Source organism: Gracilinanus agilis, chromosome 3 (assembly GCF_016433145.1).
Source record: "Gracilinanus agilis isolate LMUSP501 chromosome 3, AgileGrace, whole genome shotgun sequence".
In the NCBI taxonomy this organism is placed as follows: domain Eukaryota; kingdom Metazoa; phylum Chordata; class Mammalia; order Didelphimorphia; family Didelphidae; genus Gracilinanus; species Gracilinanus agilis.
Window position 1 is genome coordinate 154,861,617 of NC_058132.1, and position 12,180 is coordinate 154,873,796.

At 40.6% G+C, this 12,180-nt stretch overlaps 1 protein-coding gene across 2 annotated transcripts in view; it reads right to left on the minus strand.

The window, feature by feature from the left end:
• LOC123240626 (neurotrimin-like) overlaps positions 1 to 12,180 on the minus strand; it is a 1,333,520-nt gene that overhangs the window by 581,041 nt on the left and 740,299 nt on the right. For both annotated transcript variants that reach the window (XM_044668324.1, XM_044668323.1), the window contains exon 2: positions 124 to 208. In XM_044668324.1, coding sequence (XP_044524259.1) covers positions 124 to 208 — 85 coding nt within the window. The remainder of the gene's footprint in view (positions 1 to 123; positions 209 to 12,180) is intronic.

Here is a 12,180-nt window from a genome sequence, read left to right on the forward strand (position 1 = left end):
CACACACACACACACACACACACACACACACACACACACACACACACACACACACCAGAAACCATCACAACTGAGGAGACCCACTTTTCCCCCACCACAAAGAAGCGAAAAGCTGCTCCCTACCTGAGAGTGGCGCTCTCCCCTTGCCTGACCGTCACGTTGTCCATAGCTTTGGGGAAGGTGGCATCTCCGCTGCGCACTGGCACTCCTGTGGGCAGAAGGAACAGCAGCCTGAGAGACAGGACCACGAGGAACCTCCAGGGCAGCAGCAAGTACCCACCGACCCCCATCCTCGACAGCCACAACTTCCCCGAACTGGAGCAGCGGCACCGCAGGCGCCCCCCCAGCCAGTCACAGGAAGCGGGGCGGGGGGAGAGGAAGGGGACAGAGCGAACCAGGAGCACTCTGTGTGTTTGGGGCGGGGAGGGGAGCTCCTGCAAGTCTAATAATCCTCCCCCAAATCCAGTCTCAGCTTTCCAGCATCAGAGAACCGAATTCCCGGACGACAACATCTGAAGAGGGCTCCCTTGGTGTTCCTCCAGCAAGGGAGGAGCCGGCAGAAAAAGAAAGGAGGAAGGCAGGTGCAAAGGTGTGGACACGTTTTCAGGAGAGGATTCTTCCAATTAACAGTTCAGACATGGCACTTTGGTAAGAACTAAGCACTTTGGTACTGGGGTTGGGGGAAACGATTTCATTCAGACACCCACGAGCAGGTCGGTAATTCCTCAGATGGTATAGGGACAAAAAGGACGATCCCGACACTTTCTATCAAGTTTCGGAGAAAAGGTCACCACCAGGAGAGGAAGGGGAAAGCTGTAACAATAGTAGAGATACAAAGTAGAGATCTGTATAAAAAGCCGTAGCTGCTACTGCAGGGGGAGCATGAGACGGAGGGCGATTCACCATTCACGCAGCTTCGGCACGGCACGTCCAAACCCCAGGAATCCTGCTGCAGCTCCCTCTGTTCAACTTCCTTGAATCCAAAATGCACACACTCCAGTCGCCCCGTTATATCCAAACCCTCCAAGAGAGACGCGGCTCCAGCAGAGAAGGTTGAAAGAAGGGGAGACCGCGGGGGCCACAGGAAGCCGCGGTGCCCCTTCTCTCTCCCTCCCTGGGTTTAGGCAGGGCAAGATGCAGAAGATGAAACCGGCCGACCAGAGAGCCTCGCCAGAGCCACACCAAACTCAGCTGCTTCCCCCAGTTTCAGCACCTCCTTCCTCCCAGGAACATCTCCGACTTGCACACGCACAGACTTCCAGGGTTGTCATGACAGCAACTCCATCACTGACCAACACTTTCCCTCCGATACAGACACACTGAACAGCTGAGACTTAGCACATTAATCTCCAGGAAGGACGGTGAGCAGCAGAGAGCTCCCACTTTAACCCCTGCAGTGCCAGCACCCAGCATAGCAGCAAAGGCTAAGACTATAGCAGAGGTTAACCCTTGCAGAGCTGTAGTCCCTAAATAGGAAAGTTACAATGCAAATGCAAAGTATCCCTAAGAAATATCTTCATATTTTGGGGGATACCTGAGAATGTCTCAATCAGTAATCTGTTCTCCTTAACTAGAACATTTTGATGCATGCACATGGTGTTTTTCAATTGTTCTGATTATATCCATCACTTTGGAGGTAAAAGGTTCAGGATGGGTGATTAATAGCATCACATCCCTACATCAATAGGGCACACACACCCTCCCACAGTACAAACCCTCTCCATTAGGGGCCCTGCCTCCAAAAACCAAAGTTAAAGATAGCATTCAAAATATAGGTGCTAGGTATGATATATATAAAACCTTAGCAGAAATTGGCAAAGTCCTCTTGATTTTTATTCCGTGGGAGCAATGGGGGGAAATCCTAATTTCTTAGTATGCCCTTGCTTTCCTTAGTATTGACATGGACTACAGAATTTTCAAGACCAAGGACCATTTAATTCAACTCTCCTTTTACGGATAAGGAAACCAAGATACAGAGAAATGAATCAAATTTCCCAATGCCACAGCTATTAAGGGTCAGAACCCAGATTAGAGGAAGCCAGGTCTCCTGATGCCAATCCAGGCCACCTTCCACTAGACAAGACTTTGGCATATTAGAATAATGTCAGCTCTGCAAAAGGGCTCAAATTAGGGAAAAACCTAGACACCTGATATATCTGTCCTGAGGGTTCCCAGGTTTTTCAGAGTTGCAAACTTTTTCACAGTTGACTTCATTCTTAAACACTGTGTCTTTCAAAATCACAAAGCCCAGGGGGGGAAATGGATTTGCCTTGATACCTATCATTTCCCCTTTTCTGTAGTTGCTGTTTATCTTTGTATTTGTATTATTTTTTCCCCTAAAGTGTTGATGAAAGGACCTGCATTGCCCATCACAGGGCCTAACATCCTCAGTACCTAGGGAGCACAGCCCAGGCAGAGTTCAGTTGGCACATCAGTGATGCAAAGCTGCTCAGCACTGAGGGCCTCCATGATGTAAGCTCTCAGCATTGACCTAAATCCTCCCTCCTGATCTGCAGAAGCTGTGGTAGTGTCTACTTGGACTTTCTGCTGAACCTATTAACCTGGCTGCTAATTATCTAAGGCTGTTTTATGAGAATCCATTTTACTGAGAGATCTTCCAGCACCAAATAGACTTGATATGATGGCCAAGGTATTATAAGTAGAGGGAGGTTGGGGGGAGGGGAAGAATCATCAGAGCTCTTGGATCCCCAGTAAACCAAGTTGTGAGGTAGCTGAGAAGAGGGATCATGAAGGCTACCTTCATCACCTTAACATCTAATCTTTAGATTTTAAATAGTTAATAATTTGAGATTTTTAGTGATGTTTAAGTGTTATCCTATATAACAATAATTGGAACCCTCCCTCTGCTTTCCTGATGATAAGCTAGGTGTTGGGGTAGAAGCAAAGCAATTTGGACTTGAAGTCAGCAGAAGTGTATTCAAATCTTAGTTTGGCCACCAACAACCTGTATGTCCTTTGCGAAATATTTTAATCTCTAAATCTGTTTCCTGATCAGCAAAATGAGGCTAATAATACTATCTACCTTACAGAGTTGTTGTGGGACTATATTAATGTGATCTTACTATCATTATTTTAGATAACTAGAAGACTATTAGCCACACAGCAGCAGGTAAATCATCATTTTGAAGCCTGAAAGAATAAAAAGTTATGAGGAAATGATGCAGGTACTTGAGGATATGGAAGGTTCGTTTGTATTTGCTATTGTTATTTTGATAGAAAGAAAGAAAGGGAAGGGAAAGGAGATTTATTTTAGTATTACTTTTTTAATAGAATCTCAGCAGAGGGGTACCCTATATTTTGTCCTTTTTAGGCCACATTTCTTTTTATTTCTGTATCCTACTTTTTTTTTTAGGAAAGATATAGTCAAATAGGAGAGCATCACAGAGAGGAAGACTGGGATAGTGAGAAGACTGGAAAATATGCCTTGTCAGAGTAAGTTGAAGGACTTCACATTGTTTAGGCTGGAAAAGAAAAGCCTTAGTAGGGGCATGATAGATCTCTTCAGATATTTGAAGGGCTTTCGTGTAGAGGAGGAAATAGACTTACAAAGTACCTGGCATAGAGAAGCAGCTGGTAGTGCAATGACTAGAAGATTGAACATTTCTCTGATAAAGGACACATTTCTCAAATGTATAGAAAATTGTGTCAAATTTATAAGAATATGAGTCATTCCCCAATTGATAAACGGTTCAAGGATATGAACAGGCAGTTTTCAGAAGAAGAAATCAAAGCTATCTATAATCATATAAAAATGCTCAGTCACTCGTTTAAACCCTTACCTTCCATTTTAGAATCAGTACTAAGTATTGGTTCCAAGGCAGATGAGCAATAAGATCTAGACAATTGGGATTAAGTGGTTTGCCCAGGGTCACATAGCCAGGAAGTGTCTGAGGTCATATTTGAACCCAGAACCTCCCATTTCTAGGTCTTCCTCTCTATCCACTTAACTATAAAGCTGCTCCTCTAAATCACTATTGATTAGAGAAATGCAAATTAAATCAGTTCTGAGATACCACCTCCCACTTATCACATTGGCTAATGTGACAGAAAAAGAAAATGCTATGTGCTGGAGATGTGGAAGAATTTGAAACTATGCCCAAAGGCCTTAAAACTATGTATATCTTTGTCTCAGCAATACCACTGTTAGAACTATATCCTGAAGATTTTTTTTGAGAGAAAGGAAAAGGACCTATGCAAAGAAAAATATTTATGGCAGCTTTTTTTGTGGTGGCAAAGAATTCTAAATTGAGGGGATGCTCATCAATTGAGGAATGACTGAACAAGTTTTGGTATACGATTGTGATGGAATACCATTATTCTATAAGAAATGGCAAGTGGGATACTTTTAGAAAAACATAGAGAGACATATATGAACTGATGCAAAGTGAAGTGAGCAGAACCAGGAGAACATTGTACACAGTAACAGTAATATTGTATAATGTGCAACAGTGAATGACTTAGCTGTTCTAGTGCTAGCATGATCTAACATAATTGTGAGGGACTTATGATGAAAATGCTATCCCCTCTAGAGGAAGAAGTAATGGAATCTGAATACAGATTAAAACATAATTATTTCAAACTTTCTTTATTTTTCTTGTTAATTTATTTTGGGTGGGGGTGGGTATCTGTGGTTTTTTTTGTAACATTGGTTAATATGGAGATGTTTCACATGAATACACTTTTTATAATTAATATTAAATTGCTTCCCTTCTCAAGGAAGGGAGAGGGGAAGAAAATTTGAAAATTAACTTTTTAAAAATTAATGCTCATTTTTTTCTTTCTCAACTGAGAAAAAATGAAATAAGAAAGAAATAAAACCATTGATTAAAAAGAAAAGAAAAGAAAACTGGACCTGGCTTCAAGTCTGACCTCAGTTACAAGAATATAAACCTGAATAAATCACTTAACTTGTATCTTCCTCAGTTTCCTCTTCTGTAAAATGGGGATAGTAATAGTACCTATCTCCTAGGGTTATTGTGAAGATAAAATTAGTAAATATTTATGAAGTTCTTTGTAAACTTTACAAAGACTATATTAGTATTAACTGTTATTATTTTGTAATAAGTGCTTAATAAGTACATGTTCATTGATAAATTTAACTTGTTTCGTTTGACCTAGAGGACAGAACTCAAAGTAATGGGTGGAAGTAGATGGGGGCTGATTTAGCTTTGCTGCAAAAAAAAAAAAAAAAAACGGCCCAACAATTAATATGTCCTAGTTATGGAATCTGCCACCTCAGCAAATTCTCCTTCTTTGGAGGCTTTCTTTTTTTAATTTAAATTTATTTATTTATTCATTTGCTTGTTACAATAAAATACCCATTTAACTCCCTCCTTCCCTCTCCTCCCCCATTAAAGAAGGCATCATTGACAAAAAAAAAGTATATATTTAAAATTATGGGTTTTTTATTTCTATCTATCAGTTCTTTCTCTGGAGGTGGACATACACAAGCCATTCTTCAAATAATATTTCTGTTGCTGTATACAATGTTCTCTTGGTCCTGCTCATTTCGCTCTTTATAATTTCATGTAGGTCTTTCTATGTTTTTTTTTTCCCAAAATTAACCTGCTCATCATAATCACTTGAGACTTTCAAGCAAAAGGGCTACTTGTCCATGAAGTGGTTGAAATGGGTGATCCTGGGGACCCTTCTAGTTATGATATGCTATGATCTCCATTTTATTGACAAGGAGTATTAAGTCTGCAGGAAATAAAATGGTTTAACAAAGAGAAATCATTTGGTATGATCAACTGAGCCTTGAGCTCAGGTTACCTGACTTCCTGTCTTCTACCCACTATGCATACTGCCTCTATTCTAAATGACAAGGAGTAACCTTTACAAACAGTAAAAATCCATCTCCTATTCCATTTTTTTAAACCTTTACTTTCTGTCTTGGTAACACCTCTAAAACAGAAGGGCAAGGGCTAGGTTCAAGAGATTAAGGTACTTGTCTAGGGTCACACAGCTAGGAAGTATCTGAGATCAGATTTGAACCCATATCCTCTCCATACCAGGACTGGTGCTCTATCCACTGTACCACCTACTTGCTCCCCATTCCACTTTCTATACCTTACCCATCCTCCTAGTCATGTTGAGCCAAAGGCTAACATTAAGGAAAGGAATCCATTCAAAGTGTCTGGAATAGTTTTGCTATACTCCAGAGAGGGGCCCTGTGTGAATTCTCCAATGACAAGTTCTCATCTTGGCCTTTGCTCCCTTTCCCAGGTAGGTACCTCTGAACATCTGTTTCTGCATCTAGAAATGGGAATAATGAGGGCAACCAGCTTCCCTTTGTGGCTGAACTCTATGATTAACTCCCTAGCAAAGTACTTAGAGATCCATTTAAGGTAGAAGGTGCTATATTAATAAAGTTTGACTGTTATTGCCACATTATTACTTGTTCATGGAAAAGTGATTCTCCTTTTAGGCCTCTTTAAGGCACTCAGACTCTCCCGGGCTGCCTGCTGTTGATCCAAAGATAGTAAAACCTTCTTTATCTCTGGCAGTGAAGGGAGGCATCCCAGGAGCTGCTGCCTACAGAAGAACAGCAGTATAAAGGTGACTCAGAAGGGGAAATAGCCTCTTGCTATTCCAGACCGCCTTTTGTCAGGCCCAGGCATCCATCCTTTACCAAATTTTACTTTTACAAGTGCATTATAATTACATTTACTTTTTACAGAAAGTAAACTGTAACGAAGGCATTGGAGGAGTCATAAATGCTCAAATCATTTAGAGGGTCAAATAGATGCCCCAAATTAATTCTATCTAAACTATCTAATCTATCTTCCCGGTTCTTCAAGCACCTACTTGAGCACCTATTCCTAACACCACTAGTTTGGTGTCATTTCCCCAGCCTATCTGAGTTAATGAAAAGGGACTGATCAGTAAAAGCAATTTCATTATTTGTATTCGTCTAAGAAACAATTTCCTTTGTGCCTCCTGGAAAGCAGATACCTAACCACCTCCTACCTACACCCTCTCGCTTTCCCCCATCTCACTTCCCCTCTCTCCTCCCTTCCCTCTTGCATACATATATACTGTACACATAAATCAACTTGTCACAGCTCGTCTCCTGGCTGACAGCTGTAATTGCTTCGGGTTATAAAAATATCTATAGGACAATACCTCTCAGGCACACAGACACACGCATACACTTGCACACACAGAGCAAAAGAAAACAATAATATTCCCTTTAATAATTCTGTGACTGCAGAGGGAGGATCGGGGGGAATCCAGCATGGAGCTCTCCATAAAGACACTGAAATGTGACAGCAGTCAGGTAAGGAAACGGGAGCTGAGTGAGGCTTCTGGAGGCTCCAACACTCAGAAGACAAAGCCGGGCTTGTTGCGGGGGCAAATTTCAAGTGACAGGCAAGTTAGCTGTTCTTTTTTTCTCTTAACTTCTCAGCCTCAGCGAATAGGGGCGAGAGGACAGATGGGCTTATTCTGTGCAGGCAAGATTCAGAAGGAAAAATACTATCTTAAGAAATCCCAGTCCTTCTCCTTTGCAAGGCTAAAGGCCCCCCTCTCCTGGTAGAGATTTCAAGCACAGACAGAAGGAAGAAAGAGGAGATTCATTGGGCACGGCAGTTAAAGAATGAGATGATGCCCAGGTTAGTGCTGGAAGACCTGATGGGAAATCTGAAATGAAATACCAAAGTACTGAAGCTTGGACCCTGATTGGAGGAGGGTGGACTCAGCCAGGGCCTTAAGAGTAAAGTTAGTGCTAATTCTCAAGGGCCGGGTCAAGAGTCATTGAGGAAGGAATGAACCCCAAATATAAAGGGACTCCAGAGTGGGCTGGGGGAGGGGGGAAGCAAACGACTCGAAGGAAGGCTCTTAAGGAACAGAAATGAAATGGGGGGAAAGAATGGATATTGGCCAACTAGGGGGATCAGGGGATAGAGAGGCAGGTCTGGAGAAAGGAGATCCTTGGTTCAAATCTGATGTCAAATATTTCTAAGCTATGTAACTCTGGGCAAGTCACTTAACCCAAATTGCCTAGCCCTTATCACTCCTGCTTTGGAGCCAACACTAAACATTGATTCTAAGATAGAAGGTAACAGGATGCACACACACACACACACACACACACACACACACACACACACTATAAATAATGGACAGGGATTTGAAAGGTTTGGAAAAGCAAATCAAACTTTAGACACCAAGAAAACTTTCCTTTTCCTGATATATGATGTGGTGGAGAGATGACAGATATATTAACAATAATAGCCAGCTTACTGTTTCACACTGTAGAGCTGGAAGTGGCCTTAGAGAGTCCATTAAGTCCAATTTCCCCATTTTTTAAGTGATAAAAAACTGAGGCTCAGAGAAAGGACTTGCCTAAGGTCACAAAGCAAGTAAATGCAGAGTCAGGATTCAAACTCATGTCTTTAGACTCTAAATCTGTTATTGCTTCCCCACAGCCAAAGAGATAATACAAGTGAATCCAGATAAATCGATAACAATAAAAGGGACGTTGCAATAAAAGGACAGATATATAAACAGTAATAATCTTAATCTGGCAAATGTTTCCTAGATATTTCCTATGTATTATATTCTTTACTGGAGTTGTGAATACAAAGGCAAAAGTGAAAAAAAAATTTCTTGCCCTCAAAGATGTTTTGTTTTTCAGTTATTTTTCAGTTGTATCTGACATTCCATTTGGGTTTTCTTGGCAAAAATACTAGAGTGGTCCTAGCTCACTTTATAGATGAGAAAACTGAGGCAAGCAAGGTTAAGGGACTTGCCCAGAGTCACATAGTAATTGTCTGAGTTCAGATTTGAATTCAAGGTCTTATATTCTGCCAAAATCTAAAATTATAAATTTCCATGATCATGTTTTTACTAATTCTCCCTCCTAGCTTTCAGTTTGGGGATGAAGTTTTCTTTAGGCTGTCAGTAAGAAGGGGACATGTCGAGATCCAGGCTATTTCAGAATCTAAGAATAAAATGTCCTTCTTTGCTACTATGTCTATGGAAATGTAGGAAACTACTGAGCAGTGGATGGCAGCATTGCCCAGTGTAGCCTCCAGCAGATGTTCATTGCCCATAGTACTGTGATGAAATCAGTCCATCGCTTTATTTGCAAAAATTCCCATCAGTTGTTCTAATACCCTGATGGACAGATTCTGTATTCAACAAATTGTGTGTCCCTATCTACTGAGGAGGAGCAGGCCCGGAAGTGCTTTGTGTCTGGTTACAAACCTCTAGATCATTTCAAAATGCTCTAGGTTCCAGAACTACCAGCATGCCAAAACATGTGTTTTCCTCTCTCATTTAGAGACACTGTGTGTGTAATCAGTATTCTCAGCTCCATTCATACTGAGCTCAGATGTTTTTTGTTTTTCCCCCTGGAGGAGTGGTTTGATCCTCAGGAAACTCCATGCTGAGTTGTGGTTACCAAAAGGAAGAAGCATTTTGCCCAAAGTCAGGAAACCTGAATATCACCAAGTCTGAGTTTATTTGTAAAGCCTGGGTTGTGACCTGAGGAGTCTAAAAGAATGATGACCTGCTATCTCCCATCTCTATTCTTAACTAATGTTCTGGCATTTTTATTCTCCCAAAGAGTAGAGAGTATGGGCCCAGCTTGCAGGCTGAATATGAGAACATTTGATGTCTGGGTTAAAGGATACTGCTTTCCTCTCCCCTGTAGGCATGAGAAACTTTATTTTGCTGTGTTCTCAGGTTTCCCAAATAATAATCAAAGCAAAGCCATGTAAAGGGGGAGTGTGTGTGTGTGTGTGTGTGTGTGTGTGTGTGTGTGTGTGTGTGTGATACTTCCACCCTACCCCCTCTGCCCTTTTAAAAACATATATAATTTTAGATGCAGATTCTCCTAAAGGGAAACCACCCCATGTTTCCATAAAAATTCTCTTTTAATCCTTCCCAGTAATTAATGTGCCCATTTTAGGAACAAAGGAACTGAGGCCTAAAGTATTTAACTGTTTTTTGTGAGATCATAGGTTCACCAAGATAGAGCCCAAGATTACTAAAAAAAAATTGATGAAGGATTTTCTTAAGAAAAATATTAAGAAGCTCTGCTAATCTTCAATAAATATGCCATTAATATTTAATTGGCATTTATTTAAACTTACAGTAACTATCCCATTAAATCTAAATTAATTGCACATTTGGGAACCTTCCCCTAAAGCCTAGCTGGGATCTGGCTGTCTGGATCCCTCCCTCGATTATACACTACACCAAGAACCCAGCCATAAAGAGAATTTTTAACCCACTCTTTAAAGACAAGTTGATTTGGATTTCATTTTGTACTCTGCTTTATTCGACTGTCTAGAGACCTGTCTTTTTCATTCAACATTTCTGTCTTTTTTTTAACTTTGCTTTTATTTTAGTACCTCTTTCTGTCTTCTTTCTATGTTCTCACTACCTCTGCCTCTTTTCCTCCCCCTTCAGTCCCCTTTTCTTGTCTTCATCTCTTCTAATTTTATTATAACTTATATTCTCCACAATTTCTCCATCTCTTTCACTCTTTCTCACCTTCCTTTTTTCTTCTAGAGGGTTAATCTCTTTGTTTCTTTATCTATCTTATTCGCTTGTATATTTCCATTCTCTGTCTCTGTCTCTTCTGTCTGTCTTTCTCTCTCCCCTCCTTATCCCTAGTTACTAAGTTTTTGAAATGACGATTAACCCTTTTCTAACAAAGACTAAGGGCAGCCAGTTTGAATGGCACAGCAGGTTTTATGGGTTATTTTTATTGTAGGTGTCACATATAGAGGTTCAAGAAATATAAAAGAAACTGATTCCTCACTCTGGAAGGGGCAGTGACAATGTAATTGGGCAGAACCAATCTTTGCTTTCCCTGAAATCATCAATCCATCACCTCAGAGGTATCAGGGTCAGTATTCTCTCTAACGTACTGCACTGCTTCCTGCTTAAGTTTGTACTTACGAACAAACTATTCCACTTTCTCTCCCTACCCCAATGTCACGTTATTATATAAATCATTCTACTTTTCTGTTTCCTCCTCCTTTTGCTTCAAGCATTATAAAGATAGAGCCAAGAGATACAGTAGAGTTCTGTACTCAATGTGTCTTGGGATACAATGTCTTGCTAGTCAAAGTGCCTCTTCTTTTTCATATTATTGACTCTGAGAGATCCAAGAAATAATTAAACATATCTCCGTCTGCCTGTATGTCAATCTGTCTGCTTACTTATCTGCTTGTCTTTATTTATCACCATCAGGACTGAAGCAGCCTTTATAATGAATGTGCCCTCCATAGAGAGAAGTAATAAATGCTTCTCTGACTCATGCCTCCTGTTGAAGATTAGGCAAGGCCAATAGTCACCGAGCATACCAAAGGAAGAAGGGAGCACTGCAACCTGAATGCTCCTGAAGATGTAGGACCTGGAAACAAGAAGACTGACTTGCTTTGCATAAATGATTAGGGCCATCTAGAATAGAAAGATATTGGTCAAAAACCTGAATTAACCAAGTCTACAAAGTTATGAAGGACTGAATGTAGGGTATGAAAGTTGAAAGTAGGGTAAAGAGTGATCATTGAACTTCATATATTTTATCTCATTTAAGCCTCCCAATAGTCCATAAGGTAGATGCTTCCAGTAACATTTATCCCCATTTTATATGATGAACCTGAACAAGAATTTGGGACATGGCATAATGGATAGATGGGTACTGGACTTGGAGTGGGGAAAACATGAGTTTATTTTTTAATTTTTTATTAAACCCTTACCTTCTGTTTTAGAATCAATACTGTCTACTGGTTCTAAGGCAGAAGAGTGGTGAGGGCTAGGCAATGGGGTTAAGTGACTTGCCCAGGGACACACAGCTAGGAAGTGTCTGAGGCCAGATTTGAACCTAGGACCTCAGTCCCCTGAATCCCCCCAACTGTCCCCAAAACATGAGTTTAAATCTGACCTCTGACATGAAGTGACCCTGGGCAAATTATTTAGTCTGAATGCTCTAGATTCATAAATTGTGGATAGTAATGACACCTAACTTCCTTAGTTATTGTGAGAATAAAATGAGTTAAATTAGTTCATAAAGTTAAATATCAGCAACAATGATGATGATGCTAGTTGGCATTTGTACAATACTTTAAGGTTTGCAAAATTTCGTATATACATTAATATCCTTTGATCCTTAACTGAGGTAGACATGTGAAATAACTTGAC